The following is a 15,947-nucleotide window of genomic DNA, read 5'->3' as shown; positions in this document are numbered from 1 at the left end:
GGTTCTGATCTTGGTTCTGACATTCAAGAACCATGCAATCTGGGCAAGTTACTTCTCAGCTCTGGCATTCTCACGTGTAAAAATGCAGACAGTAACAATTTTGCTTTTATTAGGCTACTGTGAGAATCAGATGAGACAAGAGACTTGAAAGTGTTTTGTAAACTCTTAAGGGATTATTGTTTCATGATTGGAGAAAGAGGAGACAGCATTTGGTGACAAAGTTGTAAAGGTAGATCTCAGGGAGGGTGATCGATGGGAACTGAGAATGCAGCAGGTGCTTCTAGGAAGACTCAGCAGTCAGTGGTGACAGTGGCTGAGAGCTCCTGGATGCGCCAGGCACTGCAGGCCTTGCACAAGATGTGCCCATCCAGTGGATAGCAGCCCTGACATTCACCCTCAGAGGAGAGCAGCAGCCCACACTCCTGTTGGGAAAGAAACAACAGCTTTTCATCAGCCCCAGACCCCCGGGTTCCTCCTCCCTCCTGCTCTACCCAACACCCCAGACACCGTGAGCCCCTTGTTCTTGCCCAGGTCCTCTGACCTCACACTTGTAACAGCCAATGTGAAAACTGCGATCCAGAGCAACAATTCTCACGGTCTCCTCCTGACCTGGCTCGGGCATGATGGCCCCACCGCACACTGAGCATCGTGGGGCAAACTTCCTGGGGTGCAAGGGAACCAAACAGGCTATCAAGAGACCAAAAATTGAGCCCAGAGAAGGTGGGGCAAGAGGGAATAGAAGAGACCAGATGTATGGTCTTGGGTCTTGGGAAAGGGATGATGTCAAACAGAATGAAGGAGGACAAGGGGTTGGAAACAGGAGGGGAAAGTCCTGGTGCATGAAGCAGAGATGAGGGAGATAGGAAAGGTCAGACATCCTGGCGGGGGCCAGGCCTGACCTGTGGAAGTCTTCAATGCAGTGGATCTGGCTGGTGGCATCTACTGTGAAGGGAATGCCATCAAGGCCGCGGTGACACACCACACAGGTGAAGCAGCCAGGGTGGTAGGCCTTCCCCATAGCCCGCAGAATCCGGTCCAGGATGGGTTGGGAGCACGTGGCGCATTTCTCCAGAGTAGCCTGTTAGGAAGGACAGCAGGAGGTCAGGGAGAGGAAGCCACACAGCCCAACAGGCACCCGACCAGCCCACCCATCTATTTATGCAGCCTCCTGCATGTGATTCAGTGAAAGGTAGACTTGAGCAGATCTGACTTCAGGTCCCAGCACTGCAGCTTAAAGTATTTAACCTCTGAGCTTCAGGGGTATTGTGGGAATTTAATGCATTCCTTTAACTCTAAGATGCCTCACACTTGTAAGAAGCTGTATCCTTCCCCTCCAGCAGCCAGTTTTGAACTACTTAGTGAATTTCTCCCTTCTTACACATTAGTTTGAGTCACCTAGCTTTGAGCCCTGTACCTCTTTTGGGTTTGGACACCTAATTCCCACCTTGGATGGAAGACCCCTGCCACCTGCTGCTGACTCCCGCCCCCAGCCGCAAACACTCACCACGTAGCAGCTCTCACAATATGCCCTCCTCTCCACAGCGTAGAAATGCTGGCCCCGAAGCTGGGCCCGGCACGTAGAACAAACAAAGCAGCCAACGTGGAAGACACGGTCAAGGGCCACAACCCCGGCCCCATCCCCGACCACATCTTCTCCACAGCCACCACACCGGCCTGGGGACAAGGAGGGACAGGATCAATCTGCACAGACCCCGGAAGCCGGACCTGCTGTCCCTGCTGACTCCCACCCTGCCCACAGAGTTGGCTCACCAAAGTACTCCCCACTGGGCGGGTGGTTCATGTCATGCACCAGCTTCTTGGTCAGCCTCTCCAGCTCCTCCTCAGGAGGCTGGCTCAGGGGGACCTGGAAGGTGGCAATCAGAGAATCGGTCCCACTTCTGGCTCCTGATGCTGTAAAAATCCCTGAAGGTGATTACAGGCAATTCAACCCAGAAAGCTCATCTCCGCCCAGGGCCCAGCAGGCATCACGGGCCCCCTTCCCTCTGTTTCCAGACCTGCTCCACACCCCAGACCTCTGACAGTGCTCAAAAACCAGCCCCCTAAACCATACCCCCAGCCCCCCAATCAATGTCCAGTTGAATGTGAGGACCCAAAGTCCCTCTACCCCGGAGCTTACCTGGGGCCCGTGCCCACCACCTCTTCCTCCTCCTACAGGGCCACAGACCCCAGCCGCCTCCTCTTTAGCCCCTGGCCCTGGCTCTCGTTGGCTCCTATAGCCAGCCCCCCAGACTTCACCTCGGCCTGGCAGAGGAAAGTGGGGGCCCGGGAGGGGCCCAGAAGCCTGAGAGGCCCCCCGCCTGGGTGGGCCGCAGCCTCTCACTGGTTGTGCCACTTTCACTTGCACAGGGAAGGCTGGGCCAGCCGGGGTGCTGGCAGTAGCGTAGGAGGCCGGAGTGGGGCCCCCATAGGGAGATGCTGGCAGCGGTGGGGGTGGAGCACCCCCTCCATTCGGCTTCAGGGAGCCCATGCGGTAAGCAGGAGGCTGAGGGGGTTCATAAGCCTGGGGAGAAACGCAGACCAGAAGCTGTGAGCATGGCCCATTCCAGAAACCATGTTCCTAGAAGTCACCCATGTGTGGCTCCCAGGGAAGCACAGGCTTTTGACAAGGTCCCATACTCCACTAAGCTCTTGCTGCCCATGCTTCCTCCATGCCAGGGTGTACACCACTCACATGTGGGGAGTTGGAGGTGAGGGTGGCCTGGAACCCAAAATCCAGAGGAGGGAGCAGGCTGGGGAGGGGAGCAGGGTCAGGAAGGGGAGTCACCTGTCGGTCTGGTCGCCGAGGGGCATGACCACGACCTCCATTCAGTTCAGCCAGCATGCTGGTCAGCAAGTCTATCTCAGCATCCAGACTTCCTGGGCGCAGGCCCCCCCTCTCTGGGGGGAGCCCCTGGGGATGGAGCCAGAGCAGGGAGGATGCAAATCACTGTGTCTCCTCTCCTGCCCAGGTCCCCGCTCATATTGTGCTCTAGGGGGCCTCCCCACACCCCACCTGGCAATCCCAGCTCTCACCTGCGAGCGGTGGGGTGCCCCATGGGACCCCACCCAGGCCGGCCCCCGATCCTCTGGCACCCCTGGGGCCTGGTAACACTGCTCAGGTGGGAGGGAGCAAAAATTGACCCTGGGATGGGGCTGGAGTGCTGGGGTGAGAGAGAGAGACCAAGATGGGGTGGGAGCAGCGAGACGGGGGTGCGTGCTGCCCTCCCGGCCCCTCCACCCTCCTCCCCTGAACCCGGGCTCCCGCGTGGGGCACGAGGCAGGGGGACCGCAGGAGGGCTCCGGCGGCTGATCCCCCGGCCTGGGGGAGAGGCGGCAGCTGGAGGGCAGAGGTGAGCGCCCGGCGGCTCCCGGGCCCCAGGGGGCTGCCTTACCGGCTCCGGGGACTGGTGGCGGCCCCGGAGTGCCTCGGGGGAGCGCTCTTCCCTGAGGGACTCTGGCGGGCTCCGGCTGCTTCGGGGGGAGCCAGGTGGGCCCCGACATGGCCTGGAACGAAGAACTCCAGACAGCCCCACGGAACCCCGGGCCTCTGGCCTGCACCCCTTCTGCCGTCCCACACCTCGTTTGGGACTCCAGGAAAGAAACTTTTTCTGGCTTTTTCTTCCCTTCTTCCCCAATTTTGGGGACGGCCACGCCCCCGGTGACGTCACCGCATTCCTGGGGGAGGGTCACGTGGCCCCCTCGGCCCTAAACTGCTTTCCCTCCCCGAGTTGGCCCCCTCCTGCGAGAGGGGAGGGCGCTCCGAGGGGGCCGGGCCGGGGGCTGCGGGCTCGGGACGGAGGCGCAGGCCAGGACGCCTCCCAGTCCCCCGGCTCCCCGGCCGCGCCCGCCTTGCACGTGGCAGCCTCACTGCGGAGCCTGGGTCCCCACCCGCCTCCCTCACCTACCCGCCAGCAAAGCTCAGCCAGCCCGTAGTCTTTTGGTCTTTTATTCATGGTCAGCAGAGTTAGAAAAATAAAACAGAACAAACTTCGCCACCCCGCGTGGGCCGGTGAGTCTGGCGAGGATGGGGAGACTGAGGTAGCCTAGAGTCGCGGAGGAGACCCAGCCCCTCGAGCCAAGGCACCAGTGAAGGGAGGCCAGCCCGGGAGGCTGCAGACTCCTTCCCCTGCTTGGTGGGGACAGCGCCCCACATTAGTGCACCGGGGTCCCTCTACCAAAGGAGATGCCTGAGCCCAGGATCCCCTTAAAATCCCTGCGAGGCTCCGTGTCCCAAGGGCAGGGCCAGCAGGAGGCGGTGCTTCCCTCCTGCTCTTCTGCCTGGTCGTCCTCCTCCAGGAATCAGGATGGGGCAAGGGCCTGGGACCTCTACCCACCCCTGGAGTTAGGGGCCTCAAAGATCAGTGCAGGTGACAGGGGTGACACCATGGATGAGCAGCGTGGGGCCGAGGTCATGGCTCAGAGTCTCCAGCAGCGCCAGGTAGTGGGGGTAGCGGGCGGGATCCGCAGGCGGCCGAGGCAGGTATAGGAAAGTGAGAGCCGTGGCAGGCCCCACGTCATCCCTGCCAGCCTCGGGCCCACCGGGCCCTCCTCCTGTCCCTCGCCCCTGCTGGGCCCGAACGAGGGCGTTGGCACTGCGTGCCAGAGCTTCTGCTTCGGTGTCTCCCAGCCCACTGTTCACAAAGTCCCCCTCCTCCTCCTCTTCTGGGGCCGGGGCTCCAGCCCCCTCACCCCACACCACCTCCTGCACCTCTGCCCGGATCCTCAGTTTGCTCAGCAGTGCCCGGAGTCGCCCCTCGGCCGCCCCAGGGGCCTCCCGAGGCCCCAGGCACAGGAAGATCCTTAGCCGGGCACTGTGCCAAGCAGGCACCATGCCCAAGATGGTTGCCATCTGCAGCAAGAAGAGGCCACAGACGTCCACGTAGCCGGGCCCACCCCGGGGCCGAAGCAGGTTGAGGGGCCACACGTCCACGTGATGCAACTGAGAGGTCCCCCCAGACCCCCGGCTCAGCCGCTCAGGGGGCAAGTCCCCACAGGCTCGGGCCAGAACCACATTCTTGTTCATCTTGAGGGCATCTGCCACAGTGGCCACGTAGTCCTGGGGACTGAGCGCCCGGGGACTCCCAGGAGCCCGGGGTGGAGGAAACAAGGTGCTCAAGGCTGGGGACCCACCCTCCCTGGTGCTGTCCACAGGCTCAGAGAAAGCTGGATCTGCCAGGAAATGGTCTTGTGGTGGCGTGTCATCGTAGAAACCCAGAACCAGCGTGTTGGGCTTCATGCCACCTGGGGGCAGAGGGAGGGTGGTAGAAAGAAACAGACAGGAAATCAGGCTCACAGACGGAGTTTACAGAACGCTAACATGCGCCCACTCGTACACGCTGACAGCAATGTGTGTCAGCCATAAGGTATGACATGCCCACTGTGCTCAGGCTCTTATGGCAACATTATGCACATTTGCATAATGACTTTTAGTTTTCCTAAACACTTTCACATGCATTTATTTGATTATCTCCATGACTAATCTGCACTTAAATAGGCAGAGTTCACCTTAGGATTCTTATAACTAATAAGCACTGCCGAGCCAAGGAGGGTAGGGTGCTATTCGCTCCCAGCTTTAAGCAGCACACGCTTTTCAAGATAAGAGTCAGACTCCATCGAGCAAACCAGACGCTCTGCTCAGTCAAGCTCATGGTCAATCCCTGGGGTAACAGCACCCCAGACCCTGCTGGGAGAAGATAAGAAAATGGATGGGGGCTGCACTGTGTGTTTCTGTAACACTACTGCAGAGCCCTAATAACGGCTGTCAATGGCATGGTCGCAGAGAAGAAATAGCTCACATCTGCATGCTTCTCATAGGGCTACGTCCTATGGAAAGCACTTCGTATTTGAACTCTGAACCTTGAAGGAATGCTATGAGGTAGGTACTATTAATATTTATACTCCCTCTTTCACAGATAAGGAACCTGAGGCACCAAGCGGTGAAGTCACTGGCCCAAAGGCTCATGGCTGGCCAGTACTGGGGCAATAGGTGACTACAGTCTGCCTCCACCCAGCAAGAGGCCATTCTCTGGGGCACTGAGCTGGGCATGTGCCAACCACAGTGTCCCAAGTCCCTGCTGAGGGCTCCTGGTTTTTAATTTTTGAGCAACCAATGTGGAATCAGACAATCCCTACCTTTAACTGGGCTGAGTTTACAGGGAGACTTGGAGACCTCCCCTAAGACCCCTTCTCATTAAACAGACAGAGTGCTCAAAATCTACCTGTAAATCAAACTCTATGTGTCAGGAGAATTTACCACTTAAAAGAAATGCTTTCCCTCTTACTGGAATTATCTTCCACACGATAAGTTTCATGACCATAGTGGTCTCTTTGCACAAAGAGGTGGGGCTGGGGAAAGATCAGGCTCTCAGATGCTCTGGGGCTCATAATGCTTGATGACACCCCCAAACGTCTGGGCAGGTGTGAACTCCAGCTGATCTTGCAAATGAAACTAGTCACAACCCCTCCTAAGCATTTTCCAGGGTTCTGATTTACAGTGAAGAGAGCAATGTCCAACACTGTTGACCTTTAGCCAGTTCTAAGTGGAGGAGGCATGGCATGCACTTAGGTGACAGTCACTGTCCCGGGATTGGGGGCGTGGGAAGCTGCGCATGGATTTGGAAGAGCCTGGAGGCCTCAGCGCTAAGAGCTGGAACCTTCCACACCATCCACAACGTCAGCCCCACACGCCCTCCGGCATCTTTGTGGTCTCTGGGAGCCACATCACACTCCTTACTCCTCAGTCTTCTCATGGCCAGGCCGAATTGCCATTTCTCCACAAAACCTTTACTGGCCACATCAATGCATAGTGGTCTCCATTTTCTGAACTCCGGTGGTTAGAAACCATCGGATTTGATGGGGCAGCCCAAGACTCAAATAATGCTCCCAATTGTCGCCAGAAATATGCTCTTCAGAGCCTATGCCCCAACCTTTGGCTCAGAAAAAACAAGAAGAAAAGAAAACCGCAACAGTGCTAGTCCTTAGCTTATCCTATTAGATCTTGTCGCACACTGCTGCTGTTATCTTTGAGCAGGGCCTTATCTGTACTCCGGTCTTATCTGTACTGGATTGAGGGCTTTTTGCAATTTGCAATCTGTGGTTTATTCTTCAGAAGAGGGAAGCGGCTCACCCAGGCCTGAGATTCGCAGCAGATGCTGAGCTCCCTGGCGCACGGAGGGTGAGAGGGTCAGGTCCACAAAGGCCTTCACCTGGGCCCGGTCCACCAGGCTCAGCCACGCCCCGTACTGTGGCTGCACAGGGTCTGAGGGCAGGGAGTCTGCGGAGAAGGGATGGAAAGGAAGGCAGCCAAAGTTGGCCAGACTCACTCACTGTCCTAGAGTCCAAATCCCAAATGGGCCAGGCCAGGGCTAGGGCTGGTTGGAGGGTCACTGGGCTCTGGGAGGAAAGGGGAGAGGATAGATGGGACCAAGAGGGAGGGTGACGCACCGAGGTCTCCCAGGGTGACATGCCCCAGCACGTAGAGTCCCCCTTTCTTGAGCTGGTTGGCCAACCGCAGCAGAGGTAGGGCACCCCGGGGGTTTCCCACCAGGAGCAGGAGCTGGGGCCGCCAGAACTTCACGTGATCCTTCCGGACGTCCAGCCGGAGCAGGTACTTTCGCACCTGGGGACAGGGAGGAGGTGGTGGGGAGAAGGGGCCCCAACGGATAGCCCCATCCAGCACCTCTCGGATAGGAACCCCCAACTCCAGCCATGGAAAATGGGGCACCCTGGGCAGGGGGCTTTCCCAGACTGCCTCCCCACTCCCCACCACCCTTGGAGCTCCCCTAACCTGGTGGAAAAGCAAGGCCTGGCTGACATAGCCCCAGCTGCTGGGGCCCCCACGAGCCGTGAGCAGGGCAGAAAGCAGGCCCATGAGGAGCAGGGAGCCGCCGGCGGCCCCGGGGCTGATGAGAAACATCATGAGCAGACAGGAGGCCACGCCCAGCAGGCAGGTATGCCAGGAGAACAGGCTGAAGGTGGGGCTAGGTAGGTGGAGGGCAGAAGGAAGGGAACTCAGGGTGTGCCCCAAGCACCTGGCTACCTGCCCCCATCCCCAGCCCCAGTCCCTGGCTGTGAGTCCTTCCCATTCCTCCCTCCTTCTCTCTGGGGACACAGGCCTTGTAGTCGCTCACCGGAAGTTGGGGGCTGAGGCCCACTCCAAGCTCAGGCAGGACAGGTCCACTGCAGCATAGGCCACCAAGTAGAAGACGGTGACTACAGCGGCCAGTGTGTTCAGCTTCCCAGCAAGGAGCACCAGCTGGGCAGGGATCAACAAGCAGGCATTGATCCAAAGTACCAGTGCACCCCGACAAAGTGCCAACATATCTGCTTTTTCATACACATCTCCCACCCCATGTCTAAAACCCCTACCCCTATCCTGCCAGCTGGTGGGGTGAGGGGAAGGGCCCCTTAAAGATTTAGGCTCACCTGCACTAGGCCCCAGGAATACAGTACAGCCCCCCAGGGGTTTCCCCCTCGGGACACAACCTTGGCTGGTGCCAAGATCACTCCTGTAAAAACAGAATCACAGCAGACACATCAGCCTGGGCCAAGCGGGACTGAGACAGACGCAGGAGGGCACGCTTAGAGCCAGCAAGGAAGCAGAGAAGAACACACCAAAGAGGTCATCCCGGGCCAGGGCGTGGAGGATGCGAGAGGCGCCTATGAGTGAGCTCATGGATGCCGAGAGTGACGTGGCATAGATGCCAATCAACACCAATGGTGGCCACAGGCTGATGGCACGGAAGAACCCATAGTCTTTTTGCAGCAGGGTCCTAGGAGGGAGGGAAGGGGGTGGACACAGATAACCATCCATTGCAGGGCCCTTGTAAGGGAAGTGCCCACGACACTGTGTGGTTAGGAGCTGGGTACTCACAACTGATCCAGCCCCCATCTCAAAACTCGGAGTAACACAGCAAACGTGCTAAAGGGATACACCATTCATTGGTTACCTTTGGGCTGCCTTTGAGTTAATTACCCAGTGGTCGTTCCCAACAGTACATGCATGAGAGGCCAAATATTTGTGGAAATGCAAATTGACTAGAAAGCCATCCCCACCCCCACCCCCAAACTGAGTGCCTCCAACAGCACCAGGTCCACGGCAGCCACTGGCTACCAGGTGGCCGTCCCCATGCAGCCAGCTCTCCTCATCAGTGGCAGGAGCTCCATCTCTCCCCTTTTTTCCCTTCACCCCAACAACCTGGGTACTTGCTCCCAGCCTGTGCTGCCCTTGGTGGCCCAGGCACACACCTTCCTGTGACACCCAATCCCATCCTCTCCAGGTACCTGTCACAGGTGAAGCTGGAGAGGAAGAAAAGCAGGATATAGATGAAAAAGGTATAGGCGACAGCGATAATCGTGCCCAGGGGAATCGCCCGGCTGGGGTCCTTCAGCTCTCCTGGAGGGAGGAGAGCAGAGGGAGAGAGGTCAGCCCTCCTGCCGGCCCCCTAGGTCCCTCTGGGTGGCACCCCCACCCCCCCAGGAGGTGGCGGGGGGGACGCTCACCTGACATGTTGGCCCCAGCCATGATGCCTGTGCAGCCATTAAAGAGGACAGCAAAGACGCTGGCAAAGGTCATCATGGCCCCCGTGGTGTAGTCCTCAGCGTAGCCAGCTGAGCGAGATTGTCCCCCGAGAGGAGAGGATGTCAGCATTCCTCTTAGGGCTCCAGGCCCCTTGGTGCTGCCACCCGCTCCTCAGTCCCCACCCCGTGCCTCCCTCCGCCATGTCACCAGACCCCAGCCTAGCCCACACTGGCCCTGGGTTGGCCGGACTCATCGCCCCCTTCTGTCCCTCCCTCCAGGCCCTCACCCACGCTCTTTCCTGAGATGCCTGCCCTCCCTGCTGCCTCAGGCCACTTCCAGCCCCCAAGCTCCTGCCCTCCCCAGCCACAGTTGGGCCCCCACTCTGGACCCCCGGGGCCATGCTTGTCCGCTTGACTCACGCTTGTGCTATTTGTTTCCTGAATTCTCCCAAGCTAGAACTCAACTTCCTCTAAGGCAGAGACTGGCTTGGAGGCTCTTTCATGCCCCACTGGACAAACACATGCTGGGCAGGCAGATTTGAATCAAACTGCACTGCTCTGAGGTCCGGACTCCTACCCCCAGCTTCCTTCTGACACCTGTTCTCATCCAAGGATTCTAAGGGCCCGGCCCTCACTCATGCCCACCCCTCGCCCAAGAACCCTGGCACCGCAGTGCCCAGCTCACCACCAAGGTTGTCCTTCAGGGTGCTGCTGTTAAAGCCGGTGAAGTGGCCAAACCAGGGTGGCAGGGAAGAGCCATTGGGGCCAGGCCGAGGAGGCAGGGGGATGTCCCTGGGCCCCACAGCCACAAAGCTGACCAGCACGGAGGCCAGGGAGCCGGAGACCAGCAGGAATGTAAGGAAGGAGGCCCGGGCGTAGAGGCCAGCTCCCAGCGTGCAGACCCCACCAACGAGGCCCAGCAGCAGGGAACCGTAGAGCAGGCTCCAGCCATAGCCCTGGGGCAGGACCCGGAGCCCACCGGACCCTGTGGCATCTGGAGAGAGGCAAGGATGGAGTTAGAAAGCCTGACCCTAAGGACGGACCGAGTCCCAACCATGACCCAAAGCAAGAGGAGACCCCCTTCTGCCCACCTGCTGTCAGAGAGGCCATCGTCCCCTTCCCCTCAACTCTACCCTGGCATTTTAGCTCTCCCTGGTGGTCTCCCCAACTAGATGAAAGCTCCTTGTGGGCAGGGCCAATCTCGGAGATGCCTCCATCTCCTGCAGGAGGCTGGCCACACAGCAGGAGCTCGAGAAAGCCCAGGTAGTGACTTGCTTTGCCCCTCTCCTGGATGGGACTTTCTCCTTCACAATCCCACAGTCCCAGACCCGCAGAGCTGCCTAGACTGGGTGGAGAGAGCACAGACCAGCCCCGAAGACATCGAGCACGGCTTCCACGAGTCCCAGCAGGGAGACGGCACAGCCACAGACGTTCGCCAGGTAGAACATGAGGCCAATGCTGCCCCCGACCTCAGGCCCCAGGGTCCGGCTAATCATGACTAAAAGCAGAAGCAGGGGTGAGTGTTAAGGGAAAGAAAACTGAAAGGGACATGAGGAAGGGGCCATAGCACAGAGCACTCCATAGATGGCCTCCGGGCCTGTCTTCCTGCACATGCAGGACTGCTCCCTGAGGCAATGCGTCTGGCCAGTGCAGCTAGCCCCTAGCCACGTGGCTTTGCACAAGTGGGAACTCCAGTCTCCTCATCTGTAAAATGATCACTAGCTAATTAACAAGATTGTTAGGCAACTAGAAAGTGACAGTAACACGTAGGGCAGTGTTAGTCCCCTTCACCATACCAGCCTGCCTACTGGACATTCATTAAACCTAGCCCTGCTCCTGAGCAGATGGAGGGTACTGGCTCTGTCCACACCCTCCCAGACAGAACAGCCCAGACCCCATTCCACTGATGTTGGAGGATACAGTAGGCTCCACCCCCCTGCACGGCTCCATTGGTGGCGATGGCGCAGACCGAGAGGACAGTGAGCACCAGGATGAAGTAGGCAACCAGCAGCATGGCCAACGCCTGCAGCAGCCCAGCGTGCCCCACCACAAACCCTAGGGCACGAGTGGCAAATCAGGTCACATGGGGCTCACACCCCTCCATGCCCACTTCACTGGCCAGCAGAGCTCCAAGGCAGAGCTACACATGAGCCCACAGGGAGGCCCCCCCCAAGCCTTTCATCCAGGGCTCCTCCCCCACCACTTCCCACGTGAGTAAGTGCCCAGACCACCCACTCACCAATCCTCAGGAAGACAACTATACTGAACATGGACAGGACAGTGGGCACCACCACACCCAGGAAGGTGGACAGCTTCCGGGCAGATGGCCCTCCAGGACCCCCGGCCCCATTGGCAGAGAAGGCAGCCCCCTCCTCCCCCAGGAGCCGGTAGGCCAACAGAGGAGAGCTCTCGCTGGCCATGGCTGAGCGCAGGCAGAGGAAGCCACAGATGGGTTAGGAGGCCTGTAAGAGAGATTGTGATGTATGGAAAGCAGCCCCACGGAGCCCCCCAAAACTCCTCTAATCAAACACCCAGAACCCTTCGCAAAAGGGAGAGCTGCAAGGACACACTCGCACACACGCTGCTTACCAGAAACTCAAACGAGCCTGTGGGGCTGCAGATGGTCCCAGCCACTGCCCCACAAAGGTGGACCCAAAGCCCCTCTGCATGGGTGTCAGGGCCCTCCCAGCTCCTGGGGTCCACCCCTTCCCACATGTCCCTGAGACTACAGATGGATGGCACCGATTCTGGAAAGGGGGAAAGACCTTCTGGCAGCACAGGCTTCTCCAGCCTCTTGCTCCTTAACTAGCAGTACAAGAGGAAGCAAACCCCTCAAAAGGGAAGTAAGTTACCGGCAGAAAGCCTTCCTCACCCACTCCTCCTGAGTCCTGCGCCGCCCCTCCCAAGTCCCCCCAGGCAATCACCTTGCCCGCAGGCATCAAGAAACTTCCAAATCTCCCAAAGCCCCACCCTCCACCGAGCCTCTCTCTCAAGCCATCTCAAGTCCCCTCCTCCTCTTCTTTGCCTCCCAGATTCCTGTCATCCACAGGAGGCGCCCCCCAAAACTCTACAAACCCAGACACACCCCTCGATCACCAAAACAGAAACACAGGCCGGCTCTCATAGCGCAACACAAGGTCCCCCGCGTCCTCCTCCCCCGAGCCGGCTCCTGCCCACTGCTCCGGCAGCAGGGTGCGGGGGGGCCAAGGTCTCCTCCTCCCCGGCCGGGTGCACCCCACAGCCCGGTGCCGCGGGGCGCTCACTCACCCACCCGGAGGACGCAGCCGCTCCGGGGCGATCCCCGCGAGCCGGAGGGATCCGCCTCGGGCGGAGGGCGCGCGGGGCCGGAAAAGACGGCTGCGGCTACCGGGATGCCAGGCCCGGAGCCTGCCCCCGCAGCGCCCGAGCGCCATTGGTCCCGGCTGGGCCCCGCCCCGTGGGCGCGCCCCAGGAGGCCCCGCCCCTCGGCGCTCCCCCCCCCCCCGCCCCGCGCCTCTGGCCCCACGTGCGCCCGCGATGCCGCCCGGCTTGCCCTACAGACATGCATCTCCGGCAGGGTGTGGGCCACGGGTCCTACAGCCCCATCACCCTGATGCCAACGGGCGCCGCCGCGCGCACTGGACCCACTCCTGAAATGGGCGTGCGAGGACGGCGGAGGGCGGCCTGGAGGTGGGCGGGGCCGCGACACCTGGCCAGGTGCGCTGCTGGGAACTCCAAGCCACAGAGGTTGGCGCCTTCCCGGGTCCTCCAGCCTCTCTAAGGCCAGGAACGTCCGCCGGGTCCCGGCCTCGCCCGTTATCCCCGCGGAGACCCTCCCCTCGCGACCGATCCAGCCCTCCGACTGCGCTCCTCGCTTCCGCCACCGGAGGGAGCCATTGGCCGCAGATCGGGTCCGGAGCCCCCGAGGCGCAGGCCGCCGTCGATCAGCATTGTCCAGTGCTTTCGTGCCTCCCGGCGCAGTGTTCTCACCTCCAGCAGAAATCATGGAACTTGTGAACCCAACTTGAAAGCTGGGACTCCCTCCTCACCCTTCACAGGTCCCATCAACAGCGGCACCGCCTGCCAACGTTCCCTGACCTGTAAAACGGGGATAAAGTAGAACCTCCCTCCTAAGGTTGCTGTGACAGTTCAGTGAGCTACTAGGCACTTTAGAACAATGCCTGAATGTTCACCAAATTATTCTTTGCCTACAGTCCTGCATTAAATATGCATAACTGCTATGTGAGGTAGGTATTGCTATTATCTCAATTTTTCAGATTAGGAGATTGAACATTGACGAGATTCAGTAATTTATGCTGTTTCTTATGGTCACACTGTCATTGGAGCCTCAGGAAATGAACACAGCTTTTCCTGCCACCCTCCTTTGGCTGTAGGTTATCTGTAATATTTCCCGGAAGAGGAAGGGGCTCAAACCAGCCCGAGCGTGGCTTTGCCAGTGAGAGCTCACATGAGCAGTTAATCTTTGGCATTTTCAGTGGTCATCTCTGCTGCCCTGCTGCACACACCTCACAATTTTTGGTGTTCACATTGATGAGACTTCCAACACCCTGGCCCGTCGCTTAACTGTGCTTCCCCATAAATCTCACCCTCCACCCTACCTGGTTACCCCATTGGCTGTGCCCTGGACTTTGTCTTTACCTATAATTGCAGCTCCTCCTCCTCAGCTCACCTCTTCTAGTACCCCTGTTAAAGAAAAAATGTAACTGGACGCTTGTTAAAACAGTAAGGCAGACTTTATTGAGGACTATTTGGATGGGCATCGAGGCTGCTGCAATAGGGAAGAGAGATCGGACTCAACTCAGAATACGGCAAAGACAGCTGGGGGTTTATAGCCAACTAGCAGAATCGGGCCGGGGGAGGTCACTGGATGGAAAATTACTAAGAGCAGATATCGAGGACGCAAGGGTAGGGGGTTCTTGCTGGAGGCAGCCGAGGGTGAGCAAATACCAAGGGTGCAAGGATTCCCTGTAAATTGGGCTGCACAGACCTGGCAAGGCTGGTCAAACATAAGCACTCCCCTACCTACATATACCTTCAGCCCCCTTGCACCTCCCTCCCTTTATTATACTGTCTGGCAAAACCACACACCTGGTAAACTCATTCAGCCTGTCCCAAGCAGCTGAATGTGGCTGGAGAAAACACCCAACCATGACAACCAGTCTCATTTCAAATTTATGACCTTGAACCTCAAGCGGGTCGTTAATGCTGCCCAAGGGTTATTAATGCTGCCCAGCATCTGGACATCTCTCTGGTCCATTCACTCTCCCATACCCCTAGATTCAATTTTTCACTCCTCTCTCTGATCCTCCAATGCATCCTTGTGCCATTTCCACTCTCAGCTCTTTGTTATGCTTCCTATTTCATTAAGAAAACAGAAGCCATCAGAATACACTTTAAAAGCTCCCTTCTGCCCAATCCCATCCCCCACCTGCATCAGTGCTGTTTGCTCTGCTCTCCCTCCTGTTACTGGGGACAAACTGATCTTGCTACCACCTAAAGTTAACTTGCCACTGTGCACTAAGTCCCAACTCATCTTCTTGTTTTTTCTTTCCATTGGATTATTCCCGTCAGTACACAAATAGGCTTTATTTCTTGTCTTATAAAGAAAAAAAAAGATTTTGATTATATTCACTACCAGCTATCACTCCATTCTTTATTGTTCTTCTTTATGTCAAAACTCTTTAGATAAGTTGTCTATACCAGCTGTTTCTAATCCACTCCTCTCAATTCTTCTTTTCCTTTTTTTAAAAATTTCCTGCCCTCCCCACCCCCAGAGTTGATAACCCTCATTTCTTTTTTTTTTTTGAGACAGTCTCACTCTGTTGCCCAAGCTAGAGTGCCATGGTGTCAGCCTAGCTCACAGCAACCTCAAACTCCTGGGCTCAAGCCATCCTCCTGCCTCAGCCTCCTGAGTAGCTGGGACTACAGGCATGCGCCACCATGCCCAGCTAATTTTTTATATATATAATATATATATTTTTAGTTGTCCATGGCTTCTCGGTCTTTTAGCTAAGATCAAGTGGAGTTGTCCATATAATTACTTTCTATTTTTTTAGTAGAGATGGAGTCTCGCTTTTGCTCAGGCTGGTCTCGAACTCCTGAGCTCAAACGATCCGCCCACCTCAGCCTCCCCTCATTTCTTCTTAAGCCAACTACACTTAGGCTTTTGCCCTTCAGCAAAAGGGAAACTGCTCACCTAGTCACCAGTGACTTCTACTTGGTCAACACAATGACCTCTGTTCCAGTCCTCATTTTACTAAACTACCAGCATCATTTGATAGACTTGTTCATTACCTTCTCAAAACACTTGCCTCACCTGGCTGCTCGGACCACACACTCGTGGATTTCTTCCTGCTCGGTCTCCTCTGTTGGTTCCTCCCCATCTCTCATCCTAACTTTGGAGCACCCCTAGGTGTTGTTGGAGTAAC

The 15,947-nt window shown here is 57.7% G+C and overlaps 2 protein-coding genes across 5 annotated transcripts; both read right to left on the bottom strand.

Moving 5' to 3' along the window:
- Positions 1-87: 87 nt before the first annotated feature.
- On the bottom strand, positions 88-3,779 carry TRIP6 (thyroid hormone receptor interactor 6). The gene is made up of 9 exons (XM_045541478.1): positions 3,393-3,779; positions 3,034-3,161; positions 2,786-2,911; positions 2,138-2,521; positions 1,771-1,864; positions 1,505-1,674; positions 900-1,078; positions 542-662; positions 88-422 (listed from the first exon to the last, which is right to left on the bottom strand). The coding sequence occupies exons 1-9, from the start codon at positions 3,499-3,501 to the stop codon at positions 291-293; spliced, it is 1,443 nt and encodes a 480-aa protein (XP_045397434.1). The 5' UTR covers positions 3,502-3,779; the 3' UTR covers positions 88-290.
- Positions 3,780-3,930: 151 nt separating this feature from the next.
- SLC12A9 (solute carrier family 12 member 9) lies at positions 3,931-15,277 on the bottom strand. 4 transcript variants are annotated; one of them, XM_045541475.1, is made up of 15 exons: positions 14,158-15,277; positions 13,489-13,596; positions 11,759-11,981; positions 11,440-11,574; positions 10,886-11,017; positions 10,205-10,513; positions 9,502-9,609; positions 9,283-9,394; positions 8,614-8,771; positions 8,425-8,507; positions 8,130-8,254; positions 7,787-7,979; positions 7,444-7,618; positions 7,127-7,273; positions 3,931-5,241 (listed from the first exon to the last, which is right to left on the bottom strand). In XM_045541475.1, exons 3-15 carry the CDS (start codon positions 11,937-11,939, stop codon positions 4,352-4,354), a joined length of 2,748 nt encoding a protein of 915 aa, XP_045397431.1. In that variant the 5' UTR covers positions 11,940-11,981; positions 13,489-13,596; positions 14,158-15,277; the 3' UTR covers positions 3,931-4,351. The 4 variants fall into 4 exon arrangements, with proteins under 4 accessions (XP_045397431.1, XP_045397432.1, XP_045397430.1 ...); XM_045541476.1 differs by lacking the exons at positions 13,489-13,596; positions 14,158-15,277 and adding an exon at positions 12,109-12,765; XM_045541474.1 differs by lacking the exons at positions 13,489-13,596; positions 14,158-15,277 and having other exon boundaries at positions 11,759-12,765.
- Positions 15,278-15,947: the final 670 nt, after the last annotated feature.

This window comes from Lemur catta, chromosome 2, assembly GCF_020740605.2.
Source record: "Lemur catta isolate mLemCat1 chromosome 2, mLemCat1.pri, whole genome shotgun sequence".
In the NCBI taxonomy this organism is placed as follows: Eukaryota; Metazoa; Chordata; class Mammalia; order Primates; family Lemuridae; genus Lemur; species Lemur catta.
Note: the sequence above shows the minus strand (reverse complement) of the source record. Positions and strands in the feature narration are given on the sequence as shown.

What these genes read in the sequence shown, in the direction of transcription:
- TRIP6 (XM_045541478.1), bottom strand. Translation starts at nt 3,501, where the DNA reads ATGTCGGGGCCCACCTGGCTCCCCCCGAAGCAGCCGGAGCCCGCCAGA. An exon ending in CTCGGCGACCAGACCGACAG is followed by an intron (nt 2,522 to 2,785) that starts GTGACTCCCCTT and finishes GTTTCTCCCCAG; the next exon opens with GCTTATGAACCCCCTCAGCC. An exon ending in TTGGCTGTTACAAGTGTGAG is followed by an intron (nt 423 to 541) that starts GTCAGAGGACCT and finishes CTTTCCCAACAG; the next exon opens with GAGTGTGGGCTGCTGCTCTC.
- SLC12A9 (XM_045541475.1), bottom strand. Translation starts at nt 11,939, where the DNA reads ATGGCCAGCGAGAGCTCTCCTCTGTTGGCCTACCGGCTCCTGGGGGAG. An exon ending in GCAGGGGGGTGGAGCCTACT is followed by an intron (nt 11,018 to 11,439) that starts GTATCCTCCAAC and finishes TTCTGCTTTTAG; the next exon opens with TCATGATTAGCCGGACCCTG. An exon ending in GGCCCGGGATGACCTCTTTG is followed by an intron (nt 8,508 to 8,613) that starts GTGTGTTCTTCT and finishes CTGTTTTTACAG; the next exon opens with GAGTGATCTTGGCACCAGCC.